The sequence below is a fragment of the Lepisma saccharinum genome, chromosome 19, assembly GCF_977018435.1.
Source record: "Lepisma saccharinum chromosome 19, izLepSacc3.1, whole genome shotgun sequence".
Classification (NCBI taxonomy): domain Eukaryota; kingdom Metazoa; phylum Arthropoda; class Insecta; order Zygentoma; family Lepismatidae; genus Lepisma; species Lepisma saccharinum.
Window position 1 is genome coordinate 41614753 of NC_139247.1, and position 17964 is coordinate 41632716.

At 39.0% G+C, this 17964-nt stretch overlaps 1 protein-coding gene across 1 annotated transcript; it reads left to right on the plus strand.

Moving 5' to 3' along the window:
* Positions 1–297: 297 nt before the first annotated feature.
* LOC146003004 (matrix metallopeptidase-21-like) lies at positions 298–17105 on the plus strand. The gene is made up of 5 exons (XM_083141164.1): positions 298–1217; positions 13096–13278; positions 15163–15318; positions 16257–16407; positions 17095–17105. Exons 2-5 carry the CDS (start codon positions 13102–13104, stop codon positions 17103–17105), a joined length of 495 nt encoding a protein of 164 aa, XP_082997290.1. The 5' UTR covers positions 298–1217; positions 13096–13101.
* The last annotated feature ends 859 nt before the right edge of the window (positions 17106–17964 follow it).

Here is a 17964-nt window from a genome sequence, read left to right on the forward strand (position 1 = left end):
TGCCCATGGAGCATTCGTTGGACAACCAACGACGTTAAATTTAGTAGCAACAAGAAAGTATTCCAGCAAATCGATTCGTCTTGGTGACAAAAGCATGCTGTTTACGTGTCTTCTGAACGAATTTCTCTTCGTGTATCTCTTTGGCTTGTGTGCGAGTGTGCTGTTCAGACAAGTCTGCGATAAGAGAAAAAAACACTTCGGAATATTTCGCTGCAGTTTGAGCGCCAGAAATAACAAAAGACAATCGGTGGATTATCTACAGGTTTAGCGGCGGGGTGCTATTGGCATGACGAAAATTAAGGCTGGCCGGGAAAAGTAATTTAAACCATAACGTGCCTGGAATGAAGAGCATGGAAGATCGTGCATAAAATAGGTTCACGTCGTGCGTGAAGTGGTGGTATATCTGTAAAGTTCACAGCGTGATGAAAAGATCCGACGACAGGGGGCACCACAAGAGGGCAGTTAAGTTGCGTGGTGGCGGGGGGATTCAGTGAAACGGTGTTGAATAGGTGGAGTTGGAAAAAAAAAAAGTTTTTGCTATCAAGGAAGAGGAGTGTCAAAAGGGTGAGGATAATGGGCGGGTCTAGGCGGGCTATTCCCGCCTTCTCCTGCCTGGCAGACGGCAAACAAACGCCGATCGTACTGCGGACAAGAACTTCGCTCTGAATTGTCAACAAACTGGAGTTTCTGGGCCATGTGCAAGCGCGAATTCACGAGTGAGATTTTAGAAAGTCTACGATCACTGTGTTTTGGTGAAGTTTCATAATATGTTTCTTCCGAGTGAGCATAATCAGTGCAACAAGTGTGAGATTAGATACAGTGCAAGTTTTTTTTTAATAAACAAAACTGGTTATAATTGGTTACAAATTGCTATCAATCTTCCAGAGTGCAAAGTGAAATAATATTGTTTCTAAATTACTAGATAACACCGATATCGGTTGCTCCGATTTTCAGTGGCTTATTAGTGACACCACATGAGTTCATTGTTCTGTTTCTAGAAGAGCATAACTTATGAAAAACCTAGTCAAATTGTCTATGATTGCGAGGGACTAAAATTTCCAGACATGTACCCTATCGGTATGAATGTTTGCATTATCTTCAAGATTATCAAAGTGATACCCCCATCCAAAGATCCTGGAAATAATACATTTTCATGCGTAAAAACCACCGCCTTCTTGAAAGGATATCACGCAGAATTGAGGATTAATAGTTGAGAGGTGAGTAGTGGCTTTTTGTATTTATTTTATCCTTGGTTAAACTGAGAAAAACAATGACCTTTCTTTCAGTTTGCGAATTATAATTTGCTTAGAAACAAAGATCTACGAGCGTTTGACGAGCGGAAACGAAAACACTGTTATTTCAAGTTCGTTGTACACCCAATGGTAAAAGAAATAGTATTTTCATTTAATCTTCTTTCCGCACCTACTTCGAATCAACAGAATTCCATTCCTTAAGACAACACAGAATGTTGAATAAATGAGAATGAAAATATTGATGGACAGTTTGCCTACTATTATTTTTGCCGTTGGCTGTACGTACAAATGTAATTGAAAAGTAATATATGGATAGAATAGTTATCTCACCGATTGAGAAATAACAGTCAATGTGCAGTGTGCACACCCATAAATGCATTCACACACTATTATCTTATATGAAGCTCACTATCCCCCCCTTCCCCCCAGCACAAAGTTAAATGAGTACGATCTTCGTAGTAACAACATCCACGGGCACTCGCGTACGCAGAATTTTTTGTCGGGGGGAGGTATGTACATAAACAGTGGCGCAGGAACATATTTGATCTGCCAGGTACAATATATATATATAAAATGTTGCGGCATGAAAAATTCCATGTTAAAAGAGCACACACGGATTTCCTGCTTTTTTTTACATAAATACATTTAATTTCTTATCTGTTCAGAATTACTGGTTATTTTTAAAACATATAATTCCGAAACATATAAAGCTCTAGACCTCGTTTTGGGTTCATTATGAATGTGATGGAACGGGAAATGAGAATTTTATAGTTTCAGAGTAGCGAACAATCATGCTCAAATCATTTTAATGCAGGTTGCGATTTGAAGGGGCAATAGGAATGATTCTCCCCCCCCCCCTTTCCTGTTTTGAAACATCAAATCTCTGGTCTGGTTATGAATGCCACATCTCAACCGTGGATCATTATTTCAAACCCACTTGTGAACTATATCGTACTTATGGTGTTCCAGTTGAATTCAATTAAGTTTACCGCACCATAGTTACATACAAAAATTTCGTTATGCAATGTATGGCGACTGTGTACAGTGACGCCAATTTATATGGGACCGTGGGTCTCGAGCCCACCCAATAATTTATGTGAATTTATTCAAGTATTTGAGCCCATTCAATGTTTTTGAAAAATTGGCGCCTCTGGCACTCTTTTAGATGCCACTCGGTATTTTTTCAAACTTCTGGTGTTTCACAAGCACTTTTGGATCGAATACAAAAACTGGGCTGCGATTTTGATGTAGGTTGGGCCGCTACGTCGCATAATCCTGTTCTAGAGTTTGTTGAGATATGTACTGTTTTGTTTTGTCTTAAAAAAAATAAGTCGAGATGGTCCCCGATCGACTCATGCGAGGTTGAGGTTTGATGGTTTGGCAAAACATTTGACAACCTAGTAAGTTATTTGGGATTTGCTATATTTTAAGACTCTCTACAAGCACTGAAAGTACTATCACTGTATATGAACGAAAATGCTTCAGTTCTTGGAACAAAGCAAGAAATCGACGTGGCTACTCTTGAAACATTGAAAATGATTGATCCACTGTGTAGGAAGACGGTAGTTTAGGAATTAGGAGAACCATGCTTACGTTCGAACGAATGCAATTTTTTCAATCTTTGGTAGCCGGTTTGAATACGTAGGCTTCTTTTCGCATGTAGTCCTATTAAATGCACACACACACACACACACACACATGGCATTTAGATGATTAAGAACGTGTGTTTTATGGTGGCATGGCAGGCGAACTTTAACGTAAACGAAGGCATGTGTGCGTCACTAGTTAAATATTATCACATCTACAAAGACAATCCAGAACACATTTCACTCAATGATTATGTGAATTCAATTGAAATTGTACCAATAGATACAGCTGATGTGAACGCGGGCTCAGTGCCATTTACAGAACAGAGTGAGATTAAATAATTGCTTGGATCGTAGAATGCATGGGCATAAATAAACTTTGGTGATACCCCGTTGTTTGTGTTTTATTTCCATGTGATACGTGCTCCAATTACCATTATCTTGGGTCATTTTAATTTTTTGCTCCTACTTCATTACTATCTTCATTTAAATATTTTATTTTCTAAAAAAAATCGTGGGGGCTGTAGCCCTTTCAGCCCCCTTTGCGTACGCCAGTGGGGGCCCATGGGGATTTGGGTAAGGGGGTCAAGAACAAAGAGCTTTGGTAATATAATAAATTAACAAATATTAAAAATTATATTTTTGGTTTACCAGTTGTCACATTGAGTGATTTTGGTTAACGTAGTTTTTCTTCTTGTGGGTTAATTCCAACGATGGAAATGGGTGGATGATTGTTAACCTTATCATGAAAGAACTCGCACAAATATACATGTCTTACCCAGGATTAATAATTTCATTAATAAGACGCTGTATAATATATTTAGGCTAATTTGCCCCCACCCAATTAAAAAAATCACCCAATTCAGTACTGTTGCAACAGTAATGGCGCAAGAAAAATAGTGGGAAGGCAGAGGGAGAGGCGAGAACATTTTCTAGGGGTGTTATAGTCACATTTAGTATACAGCTAAATACCATGCAAAAATGCATATTTTGGCTAAAAGAGTATCGATCTACTCATCTCAAAAACAGTTGCTGCTGTTTGAATGGGACGGTAGGTGGCAGATTGGCCGACCGGCCTGGGGGATATGGGGGGGGGGGGTGCTATTCCACCGTCTTACTCTGGGTTGTAACTAAACCCCGACTGGTGAACTGTTAGCTGTGTAGCTGTGTCATTGTCTTACACACAATACACTCGAAACGACAAGTAGAAATATTAGTTAATGAAACTCACGACCGGATCAAGAAAGTGTGGGGCGTTACCCCCACACCCCCTATACGCCTTCATGGCGTGGTGCTATGCACAGGGGAACACTTTACCTTTTTTTTTACACGCAGAAACAGTTGATTATTGCAGATTTTTAAGTAGGTTACAGATAGAGACTTAATTATAGCGGGTTGAGGAGGGCAGTCTCCCTGAGCGCCAATACATGGGGACACCGAACGAATAAAAACAGAAAATGGAAAAGAATACACATTGGAGCACCCCGTGATATTATTGGCCTTCCATTAAAATAACATTATTGCCATTTTGTATAAATAATAGATCTCGAATGTTTTTTACTCGCTTCGAGTATTCAAAATATCGCTCAGTAACCCATTAAATAAAATAAAAAATTCAAAATATTCGCATTTTCATCTTTTTGTGGCAGGGCAATTTTGTCTTAGTACGTTAACTTTACTAGGCAAAAGAGTTATGTCGTAGAGGAGAGCGCAATCTCGAGACAAAGTTGATATCCTTATATGGATTTCTTGCGGTTGAGTTGCTGTTTTAGGTCCACTTAAGCCCTACACTACAGCAGTGGCGTCGCATGCGGTTCACATACGAGTGTTCACAATAATGTTTTTGTACTGAATGCAGATGTACTTCTCTCCCTTGTAACTTCATATTCAATTGAAAAAGTGAGAATAACAGTTAATTTTTTTTTCAACAATTTCTCCCCAAAATCACGCTATATTTAAAGTAATACAAGAAGGACCTAGGGGAAATTGTCCCTGTCCCCCTTAAAATCCGCCAGGTTTAGCGAATTGTCGCTAAAGTTTGCAACTATGTAGCACAGACCTTTTCGAGGCCCCCTAGACATGCCTTGTATATGCTGTATTCTGGTGCCGAATGTAAGAAGTATTGTCGCTTGCAACAGTGTTCGCACAGCGAAGTGAACATCTTCTGGGTATAGTGGCCAACAGCCCCTTAGCTGTCAGCTCTATGCAACACGCACAGCAATTGTGTTCAACGCCCTCCGTGGAACACCGTGGGAGTCAGTGTTATCAACTATCTAAAAAAAAGTTATCAGACGTGAAAGAAGTCGTGTCAGAGTAAATTGTGTTTATATACTCGTACATCAAACATAGTTTTTTTTCGAATAAATATACGTATGTGTGTGTGTGTGTGTGTGTGCATTTAATATGTACGTAATTTAAGACATATACATGGGTGTTCACGTGCTCATGCGAACATTATCAGGCGACGCGCCTGCACGACAGAGATTTCTCTTTTGAGGGAGGGTGGAAGAGGAGGGTGTCCAGGGGTCCATAACTATTGTATACTAAGTGAAGATCAAGATAAAGCACTAGCTTGTTCTCGTGTTAAGTATAACAATCATTTTCTCAGTTTTATTGTAAGTTTAAAATTCTGGTCGCAGATTCCTCTCGATTTTCGATTTGAGTTTGAGGTGCTGTTAAAGTGGGATCCGAACCACTTGTGCCTCCACCGGGTATTGAACCCGGGACCCCTTGATTACGCTACCACTGCTCCATGGGGGAGGCCCTCGATTTTCGATCATCTGCATTGTTTCAAGTCTTATAAACACACACTCACACACACACACCCACACACACACAAACATGCAAATATACATACATATTTGTACATACACGCAGGGCCGGATTAAGACGAAATTGGGCCTGATGCTTGAAATCTTCGGTGAACAATAAACACAACGACGTTATAGTTACGTCACAGCGCAAAGAATAATAGTAACTGTATAATTAGTAACGCTGTGTCTAGGCGTCCGAAATTGGGGCTCCAATATTCATTCTAAGATTTATTTTCAGGTTAATATAGCAAAAAAAAAAAGTTCAGCTTTTGGAAAATTCTCGTCTGTTTTCATCTGGGCCTATTTCAGGAATGGGCCTAATGCTGCAGCATCAATAGCACCCACCTTAATCCGGCCCTGCATACACGACCTCAGAAGCTGCTACTGCAACCACCGCCTTAGGTGAAGTACAAACAAACATGTATGAATATGTGTATACATATCAACAAATTTTGATTGATCAAAAATCAGCAAATAACCTCTTAAATTTTCTGAAATCTCGGTCGATTTGATTTTCTTGATTTGTTGTTTTAAGTCCACTTTATGCACAGTAAGGCTAATCGGGACTGGACCTACAGTTTAAACTGGGTTCCGAACTACTGGTGTCTCCACCGGGTATCGAACCCGGGACCCCTTGATTACAAGGCGACGACGCTACCACTGCGCCATCGGGGAGGCCCGAAATCTCGGTCGAAAGTGAAATCTCAGGATGAAACGCACTCTAGAAGCAATTCTTGTCTTGCGTGGATTCTTCTTTCCATTTTAATAAACTTACGTTTCAATCTGGTCCTTGTCTCGAAATGGAACCAGGTAATAGCAAAAATCCACCTTGCCGTCCTTTCTGTAACAGAAAAATTTCGCAAATTATTGGTGCGATATTTTACCCTGTCAATATCAGGAAGGCAATCCACATGTGAAAATTTACTGTCGATAACAAAACACAATAAACACTTTACTTAGTGCATGTGTTTATTGTTACTTATATAAGGATCACACAACATATGAATTTCTGACACAGGTACTCTCTATGGCGCAACAGCCTGCCAAGTAGGTTGTCGTTTTGAGATGCAGAGGTTCATTTCGCAGTTACTTTCGTCCTAAACCAAAGTTTGTTACAGTTTCGTTCCAAGTATATTCCCAAAACAGTAGCAGCACGAGAAAAGAAAATGCACTAAGAAATGACAAGATTGGGAAGTGTTGAGAAATTCTCAAAATTTCTAAATAATCGAAATATTTTCTCTAAAATGGTAGAGTCACGAGCAGCATCCGCTTTTCTGAAGGGCCGTGGCCCACCTAGGTCCCTCGATGGCGTCGCTACAGTTCCAAATTGCTCTCACGATATTGATTCAACACTGAAATATTTAGGGCTTCCTATCTGAAATCCTACCTGGAAAAGATGAGAACCATTCAGCCAGACGCTAGCTCTATGAGCTTCTCAATTACCATTCTCAGCACGTAGATTCTTAATTTAATCCAGTTCTTTAAAAAAGAAGAAGGAGAAGAAAGAAAGAAAATTGTAAATTTTCTTTCCATTATTAGCTGTTTTTGTTTAGGAGCTTCCAGAACGTTATTTGAGTAGCGTTTGCTATCTCGTGCACCTAATATCGTAAAAAATAGTTTACGGAACTTAATTGCTCTCTGAATCAAAACAGTTCCTTGAAGTAATTAAAACGTTAGTTTAAATTTGAAGCTTTCTTTCAAATAATTAATACTGAACAACGATTCTTACTCAAGATGATTAACGATAAAGCTATAGTTTATTTTCTTGCAAATCGTAATAGGCACGCCAGGCTAAAGAGAACGCAACATGCATTTGCAAGTGTTTCAACTCAATCCAACGTAGCAGTGAAGATGCGACTGCTGTTATCAGAAATAGAAGAAGAAGAAAACCAACCCAGGCATTGCTTAGTAGCCTGTGGCCAGATGCGTCGCCGTTAGTGGTCCGGAATTGGAACAAGTCGTAAATCTTATTCCTTGATTTGACTGTGTTTTGGACCGAGATAGCAGCTCTTGGGTCAATTCCAAAACCTCAAATTAATCAAGGGTTTACCGCTGTTGCTGTTAGTTGAACACGTGGCAGAGGAAATGGAAACAATTTTTATTGCATTCCCTTCCAGACTAAAAGGCAGATATTTTAATCTTAATAGATGAACTTAATCTTGGAGGTCTGCGCTCTCACTAATCTAATACACACTAAGACCTCCTCTGATCTCCTGCCTTGTTTATGTTGAGCTGATTGTTACTGCAACAGTGGCGTAACCAGTCATGGGCTCAGTGGGCCCGGAACTACCCGAAATTTGCCAAATTACACACATCTATAGTTGAGTTTTTTTTCTTTTTACAAACCAAAAGTAGCCTTTCCTTATAGATTCTTGTATGCTGGATTCCACAATGACATTAATTTTTGTCGATTGGTTCATATTATGCAGGAAAATTTAACTGAAATCACACGTAAATGTTGTACGAGTATCTGTTCCCCATGTACGAGTGCAAATCGAAAAGTATTTGCCTAATTTTTTTCAGCCGAAATATTAGTGTGATTGAGAAACTGAGATATACATCCAATGCAATAGTTTTTTTTCTTTGAACGGCCCAGCGTTAACTATCGGCTGCTCCGCGGCACGGTGCTGCTGTCAGTTTGCAAAGATGCCTGTAGTTCTCAACACGTCCACGTCGTATGAGCAGCGAAGTGTTATTTGTTTTCTATGGAGCAAGGAACGAACGACCATTGAGATCCAAAGGGAAATGCAGCATACGTATGGGGACAAGTGTCTCGCTTTGAGAAGTGTGCGGTGGTGGTGTTGTGAGTTCGAGAAGACCTTCATGGCATTGAGCCGTTCGGGACGTCCTCGCCCCAAGCTCACAACGGATAACATTGCTCACGGTCTTCTGGGATCGCCGAGGATCACCCGTGATGGATTTCATGCCACGAGGTGACACCATCAATGCTGACAGCTATTGTGGCACACTCTCACGTTTGCGAGCTACCACCAGGAAAAAGCGATAAGGGATTCTAGGTGTGGACAATGTGGTTATCCTCCACTATAACGCCAGGCCTCATGTGGCAAACAGGACCATCGACAGACTTCAGTCATTCGAATGGGAGATTCTGGAGCATGCACCGTATAGTCCAGACCTCGCCCCAGTGATTTCCACGTGTTCGGTTCACTGAAGAAGTTCCTGGCAGGACAGAGGTTCATTTCCGAAGACCGCTGTCCGGCGGTGGTTCCACAATCAACCAGCCGAATTAAAAAACAGCGGCATCTCCAAACTAGTGGTGTGATAGGACAAATGCCTGAACCGCTGTGGTGGCTATGGGGAAAAATGGTGTAAGGTACGTAGAACAATTCCTATATTTCCCCCCCGACTGTTTATTATTTCTGCTGAAAAAAAAACGTGGCAAAGACATTTCGACTTGCCCTCGTATAAGAACCTTATTTTTCACAGTTATGGTAAAACTGACAATCGATTGCCAAAAATTGCTTATGCGTGGATAAAATTGCATACTAAACACATTGCCCTATCTACTCATAAGCTATATCTAGACCTACAATATTATAACGTCACACCAAAACCAAAACAAAGAATGTGCTAAATCTTACTTTGAGATAAAAGCATTTTAATATTAAATTTCCTTGGGAGAAAACAGAGATTTTAAATTTGGATAAATGCCATCGATAAAATGTGTACTAGTGTTGCCCACGGGACGAGACGGGACAGGCTTTTAAAAATTCGAGACGAGACGAGATTGATCATGTGCCCCAAGACAAACGAATATTTTCGAGACGAGACAGCATTTCACAGCATTTCCACGAGACGAGACAGGCCAAAGTCTCGTCTCGTGGGCAACACTAATGTGTATCTACGTGTGACTGTTGGTTAGGTCATATACAGTAAGTTAGCATAGGAATCTATCAACAAAAAGTATAGTCAGAACCTTCACTTATGTGAAAAGTAAAAAAAAAAGAAAATTTATGGTTTGGTACTGGTGCGACGATATGAGAAAGAGATGCCAAAGTATATTCAGTGAAGAACCTTAGCACTGTAAATCAATCTGCATAAAACAAGTTCCTGTGCTTAGGCATAAAGAAAAAAATATTATGATTGATATTTCCAGAAGCATTCACATAATCAGAAATGCACTTTGGTGACAGTCACAGTGTACTGTGTGCTCGTCATCTCGATATGGCAGTAGCAGATGGAATTGTTGCTACATTGTCCTCAGGCCCGCATTTAGGGTTCACATCCTTGAAGAATGTATTCTCCAAGGTGTTCTGAAACATTTTAAAAACAGATTGCCATAGGAGTTAACTGTTATAAAACCGGAAGAAGAGGATGTCCTAGATTTCATATTCGTGTGTCATTGTCGGGTGAGGTACTGCATTGACAATGCCTTGTCGCTACACCAGTTATTAACCAACCAATATTCCTCAGGGTGTGTTACTGAGACTGAGTTATCGTCAATTCCACCTGTGTGAGCTCATGAAGGTGTGACATAAGGAGAGCAATTCACAAGAAGGTTGCAGAGAAGAGAAATAGGCTCTTCCAAGAGAAGACAACGTAAACATTATCGAAACAAATAAGGACATGAAGTGATGATTTTGCCACGAAAGAATGGATCTCATCTGGCCCGATGCTTAACACCAAACAGCCTATCATCTTGAACGGAAGTGCAATCATCCGCATGTACTTTAATCTGCATTGAATAGCAAGAATGTTGTTCTCTGGATGCATTAGTCATGTGGTAATACAGAGAAGAACGGGACTTCTGTTATCGAGATTGAGACGGCGAGATTGCGAATTAGACTCCACTCTCAGCATACTTAGGTTCAATTCAGGTTTCCTAAACAAAAGAACACAACATATATGAAAATATGACCCTTTACGAAGTTACTGGTTACGCCATTGCCTTCTCGATAAAATCATTTCTCCTACTACCCCAGACTTAACAGATTCAATTGTAACCATTAATAAATATCTTGTCCAAATTATAATTTTCATTGTTTGGCATTTCGATCAAATTCCTCTTCTTTAGAACGAAAAATATGTAACATAATTATGATCCTTTTCAGGGTTGGCCATTTTTCCCGGCGCTTGTAAAAAAAAAACAGGCAAATTGGGTTTATCGCACAATACGTTTGATTTGATTTTTGTTACTTAGCGTCGCTTTCCTACCACTAAAATAAAGTAACCCCACTATACTACGTCTGAAATAAATAAAAATATTAAATTAAACTAAAAACACGCGAAAGTGCATATTGAATGAAGCAGGTCTGTAAAGAAAATTCTAGCAGAATTCCTGGAATTCCCGGTCTCTAGGCGTCCTGATAAAACCCTCGCATACGACCCCCCTCCCATTCTCTAGGACAGGGGTTCCCAAACTTTTTTCGTTTCACGGCACACTTAGTATTTCAAGATTTTTTCCGCGGCGCACTGTGGGTTAAAATTCGAAAAAGGTGGTCATCATCAAATAACTCGAGACAGAATTGAAAAATCGTGACAATAATCGTTACTCGGGGGTTTTTGGGGTCGCTGATTACGAATCTGACAATATTTTTACCAAAAACAAAATGGCGGATCCAATATGGTGGCCAAAAATTCACAAATATTGATAAATATTAACGAAAATCGTTACCCGGGGGTTTTCGGGACCGCTGATTACGAATCTGACAATATTTTTCCCAAAAACAAAATGGCGGATCCAATATGGCGGCCAAAAATTCACAAATGTTGATAAATATTAATGAAAATCGTTACCCGGGGGTTTTCGGGACTGCTGATTACGGATCTGACAATTTTTTTTTCCAAAAAGAAAATGGCGGATCCAATATGGCGGCCAAAAATTCACAAATGTTGATAAATATTAATGAAAATCGTTACCCGGGGGTTTTCGGGACCGCTGATTACAAATCTGACAATATTTTCCCCAAAAACAAAATGGCGGATCCAATATGGCGGTCGAAAATTCATAAATATTGATAAATATTAACGAAAATCGTTACTCGTGGGTTTTAAAAGTGTATAAATTTAAAAATAATTTTTAAAAAACAATTTTTATTGCAGTATACAGTTTCTACCGTGAAAATTTATTTAAGCGAAAGGTTTTATTACATATATATATAATTTTAAAATGACAAAGTAATGTTTTTAAATTTTTATTACTAAATGATTTAAAGTAAAGAAATTATTAATACATTTAATCGCTTTCAATTTCGTAATTGCTGCCATCTCCAACATCTGATGACTCTACTTCACTTTCGGTGTCGGTATCGGTATTATTAATTATCATTTGACGTGCTTCTAGTGACAGTGATCTTTTATTTTTTGGGAGGATTTTCCGAGCACTTGAAACATATGGATCGGAGCTAAGTAATAATCGATGAAATAAATCGCTCATTGTCGCTTCTCGGCTATGTTTTCTGGAGAAATCTTGTCTATATTTTTTATTAGCTTGTTACTCGCTTCTTGCGCTTCCTCAGATAATTATAATCAAAATTAATATTTATCAATATTTGTGAATTTTTGGCCGCCATATTGGATCCGCCATTTTGTTTTTGGTAAAAATATTGTCAGATTCGTAATCAGCGACCTCAAAAACCCCCGAGTATCCATTTTCAACAACATTCATTAATATCTAACCGATTTTCCACCCACGTACGTTCTCTTTATATTTTGTTTATGACTGCACATTGTTTAAACAATTAGTCTTAATACTAGGGTAGCAGGTTGTAGCAGCCAATTCTTTGAAATATCCAAAGTTAAGGGTTCAACAAACATTTTCCAGTGAGAATCATCGATCGAGTGAAGTCGAGTGGTTAACTTTTTGCTCAATGTTTATAAAAATGTTCTCAATAAAATGAAAAAAACATGAGTGTCTTTAATTATTAATAAATAATTTACAGTTAATTATGAATAAACTTGGATTTAATTATCGTATTACACATACCTTGCAGAAAAGAATCCGAAACAATTTATACTAATATCATATATTATGCCGATAATAGCGCACTATTTCTCCGGCACTTTATATACACGCTGTATTTTTGTTAGACGCGTCCGCTTGCACTTTGAACTTTGAAATGACCTGACTCACTGCTGAGTGGCATCAAACACTTGAAAACCGGTTTTCCTTTCCCACTGTGCGGCGACCCAGTCAGAATGTAGGCCTATTTAACACTTGCAACGGTCAGTTAGTGTGCTTACATTTTCTTGCCTTAAGTTAAAAAATAAACATATATTTCAAATCAGAAATATTTTATGTGTAAAAAGTACTAAATAAGCATATATTTGGAACAATCATATCATTGACTAACAAGTAAGTGTCATTTCAGATAAAATATTGGAACATTACGAAGCGCCTATGAAAGACAGCCGCCGCGCATACTTTGGGAACCACAGCTCTAGGATATTAATTAGCATACAACCTAAATGTTATCTTTTCAGACCGTGATGGAACTGGCTCACAAGTCTCCCTCCCTCGTGATAATGGTTTTCCTGACGATTGGCCCAGGACGAGACATGAACCACGGTTTCCCGGTGCCTGCCACGAACGACATGGCGTCGGTCACCACGAATATGCACCACAGGTCGTCGGTCAACAGTGTCAGCTCAATGCAACATGCTCAGGTAAGGATTCTACTACAAACGGTCACGTTCCATAAGTTGCCGGAGTCAAGCCTACACTCTGTCTCGGGAATTTGTGGAGCAAGGGCGCGTATAACGGTAGAGGGGAGAAAGCGAGTGGGTGAACCCAGCAAAAGGCTGGTAGCTGCAGCTACGATTTCCCCTCGTTTTACTCGCTTTCCCTCCCTCGCGTTCATTGGTCGAACCCTTTCGAGTCACTTGTTTCCGTTCGCTTGATAAGGAGATTCGCTGGACAGAGTGTAGCTAGAGTGGACGAGTCCAACTCTTAAAAAGGGAAGTAGGTAGAAACATGGGCGAAACTATGCTGTGGGTTTCGCTCTGTTTTTGTTTTTGGTTGTTTATTTTATCGCTCGTTGTAGTTTGTGATGGTTGTCTCAACTGCAACAGACTCTTTCGAAGTAGAACAACTACGATTTTCACGGACCCTGCTTCCTTACGGCATACGCAGACGGATTGTAAGCATCTCACTGTATTGCTTAATTACTTATTATACATAACACAGAAAACAAACGACATTTGTTACCATATGCAAACAATTCTGTAGTCGTTGTAGCCGCTCCTTCGCCTTGCAATCAAGGTGTCCCGGGTTCAATACCTAGTGGCGGCACATAGTTCGTCTGTGCATAAAGTGGACTTCAAACTCAAAATCAATCAATCAGCATAAATGAATGTACTAGCTTTAGAGTTAATTGTTGTATGATATTTAAGCCTAGTACCCTAAATTGATAAAAGTTCAGTGGCGTGCACAGGATTTTTTAAAGGGAGGGTTACGTGTACTTTTTTAGTAGGCAGTCCTCATTTCGCCATCTTTTCCTGTCATTGATGTTCTTTTTTTTAATACTGGGCTAAAGGGAGGGGACCCTCACCAACTTCCCCTTGGACACGCCACTGTAAAAACTATTCTTCTTTTGGGGGTACACGATTGTTAAACATCCACTTTATGAACGAACATAGCCTACGAGTAATATTATAAATCTTGCAATTCCTCACCAGAGGTAAAAACATTTGAAAGGACAAAATTCCAGTATTATGTCTGAGAAATGGAATTTAACAATACAGCAGCAAATAAAATCAATTGCATCTTAAAAAAAATAGTGCTTTTAGAGAGTTCTGTTACAGTTTCAGAAGGAGCTGTAGACCTTTCCGACGCCACCGCATGCGTCGTGACAATCGCATGAGCAGAGGCAACTTTGTCTGGAGCTTTCACCTGTCTACGTTGCTGTTGGGTGCCGATCCAAGTGACAAGTGGAAGTTAACAGCCTGTCATGAAAGATGCATTACGGGGTTAATAGTGCTGACCTCCAGTATACGGCAAACTCACTATAAAGAGGACTATAAAAGCACCGGAAGGAAGACCGCTTCTGGACACAAACTGCAAAAAATAATACTCTACAATCAGTAGCATTTAACTAGTCTTCGCCCACTTGTAAAGAGAAGAACAGTTTCACATAAGCCTTCGTTTAAGGCATTATTATTGTTTGTGTGATTTGTTGTTTTACGTTCAATATATGCACAGAAAGGGTAAGCGGAACTGAACCTACAGTTTAAAGTGACTGTGCCATATGCCTCCACCAGGTATCGAACTCGGGACCCCTCGATTGCAAGTTGAGGACGTTACCACTACGCCATCGAACACTCTAATGATTTAACATAGAGTAATGAATGGATGTCATGTCTTCAATTTTGGACGTTAGTCAAACAAATCAATGTCATTCAACATTGTTGAAAATAAATGACAAGAAATAAGACCATTGTAAGAAAAAGTGGATTTAAAAAAAATCCAATTCTTTTCATTTCCCTGGCTTTTTCCAGGATTTCCAGCTCAGTGGGAACCATGAATTTTAAGGAACACCATCTTTATTGCAGGCTCTACTTTGGAAGTACGGCTATCTACGATGCAGAAAACCTAAGAAAAGAAAGCGGAGAGATGAAGAACGGTGGATAGACGAAACCTCTGACGTCATTGGGTATTTGGCTTCTTGTTCATGGCAAGATTTTCACGAAGCTTTGCAAAAGTATCAGGTAAGATTCAAAATTACTGTGGATTCAAGAATATTCATATACTAACAGTATAGGTGCAGGACCAAAAAACTGCTTTAGTATACATTTAATCCAAAAAGTAGGGTCTACACTTTGTCTACTTATTTCTTGAGTTAGCTTCGCTTGTTTCCTGATTGTCTACTAAAGAACTATGAACATTTTGTGAAAAAAAGCATATCAAAGTAGGTGTGCGTTTGCGTGTAATATTCCTCTCCGCCATTTACAGTAGCAATTCCTAACTGAGAGTGAATACAAGGGAGGAGAAAATGTACTGTGCCCCATTGGCGGCAGAATGTCTTCCATCCATCCTAGAATCGGTACCTATGCTATTATGTATACGAAGGTATATACTGCCACTGATTTAGTTTATTGTTATAATTTCCGTCAATTTAATTTGTAACCTTATGGTCACACTGGATCCGGTTTCAGCTGAACTTTTACTCTGCCGTGTTCGGCTAAGCTCAAATGATGGACAGTCTGGGGGCGTGGTGTTCACAAAGCTTCAGGAAAATCGTCAGTGCTGGTAGAGTCAAGAAGTTTAGAAGTGGCCAACGAAATGTTGCATTGGAAAACTCTTTATTGGTGATGGTGAAGGAAGTGGGTTAATAAGATTTTGGAAGATTTTGTTATTTGTGCGTGTTTTACCACAGACAAAAACGGCTTTTTCTTGCCACACTCGCAGATTATCTTCACATGACCAAACGTTAGCGTTGATTGGTTATTACCGCAACATCGAACAGAGAACTGCAATTAGAACACGTTCCAGTGGCCAAAACCAGCCTGGCTGCCATAATTTCTAGCCTGGTAGCAAGTCCAGCGCTAACAAGGGCATTCAAGTACGAAATTCAGTTCCGTGTTATTAATTCAATGTGATCATACCCTTAGTTGAGACCTAACTGATATTTTCTTTCCAAAAATAGCTGGTGTATGATCTTCCTATTACTGGATATCTTGATGACCCAACACTACAGCGTCTCTCAGCGGCCAGATGCGGAAACTCAGATGATGAAAGATCATTAGCTCTACCGGATGTCGATGATGAAAACAATTTGCATTCAATTAGAATTACAGGTGAGTTTGGCCATTTTTATAAAGGCATTGTTGTATTTATCTCAAGTTGTGAATGTATATTGTTGAGGATTCGACGGTAGAATTGATAACCACCGTTGTATTACAGAAGAAAAACACAATCCTGAAGAACACATCGTATGAACACTATGTAGAATAATGTTTCCCAATTGCGACTGTCAAATCTAGACTTATGACATAACGAGACACTCGTAGGATATCAATTTTGTCATGACCAAAATTAATATAATTTCACTCTTATACTGTAAAATAAATAAGTGTTGAAGCTACACAAACTGGAGACCCACACTACATTTTGTCAACGTTTAACCACAGATAAGTGTATATAACCAGATGTCTAGCTGAGGCAGGAAAACCGGTGCACGGACCTGCCACTGGGAATCGCCATTCGCAAGAAGTTTTGTAATAATCCGCTAAGAGGCGCTGAGGGCACCACTCGCACTCTTGCTTCCACTTCTTCTGCCTAGCAGAATAAGAGATGGCGCTGCTGAATTTCACCGATGTTGAGGTCAAAAACTGACGTCACCAGACTCTGTGGTTTAACCTAAGCGGTGTTAAAATAACAGATAAATGGCATTTTAATACTACTGAGGTTAAATCTTGACCAAGATGTTGTGTTGACCTCCTGGAACCACTGACTGTGTTGCTTTAACACCAGTGTTATTTCAGTGCAGTCTTAAATGAAGAGCTATATGGAGGGGGGACGTGTATCCCTAAACTTTTACTCACTGAAACAAGGAAGACATGAACTCTATTATGTTACCATAAGTTGAAAAACAATCAAATTTGTGACGATTTATTTATTTATTTATTTGTATGTAGCACTTTATTGCTGTCCTATAGATTCAGGTAATACTAGTGCTTCTCATTTATGCACTAAAATTCTAGTACATTAATTATGAAAACTAAACTATTTCTTCATAAGTAGTGTATATTGGGCGTTTCAAAGTCACACTTTGTAGGTATTTTTTTTTTTTATCAATTGAATAACTTTTTTTGACATATTTTGACAATTTTTTGTCAACGTTTTAGTGTTTAGCGATGTTTTTAGTACAATTTTCAATGCATTATTTTTTTTCCCACTCACACTTGGTAGGTATGCATTTGTATCCTTTTTTTTATCAATTGAATATCAGTTTTTGACATATTTTGACAATTTTTGTCGATGTTTTAGCGTTTAGCGATGTTTTAGTAAAATTTATTTTTTTTCCCACCTCACACTTGCCACGATCTTACGTGATATAACTTAACCTATCCTTTTTTTCTTACTTGTTGTTTCAAAATAGTACTTTGTAGGTATTTTTTTTTTTTATCAATTGAATAACTCTTTTTGACATATTTTGACAATTTTTTGTCAACGTTTTAGCGTTTAGCGATGTTTTTAGTACAATTTTCAATGTATTATTTTTTTTCCCACTCACACTTGGTAGGTATGCATTTGTATCCTCTTTTTTTATCAATTGAATATCAGTTTTTGACATATTTTGACAATTTTTGTCGATGTTTTAGCGTTTAGCGATGTTTTAGTAAAATTTATTT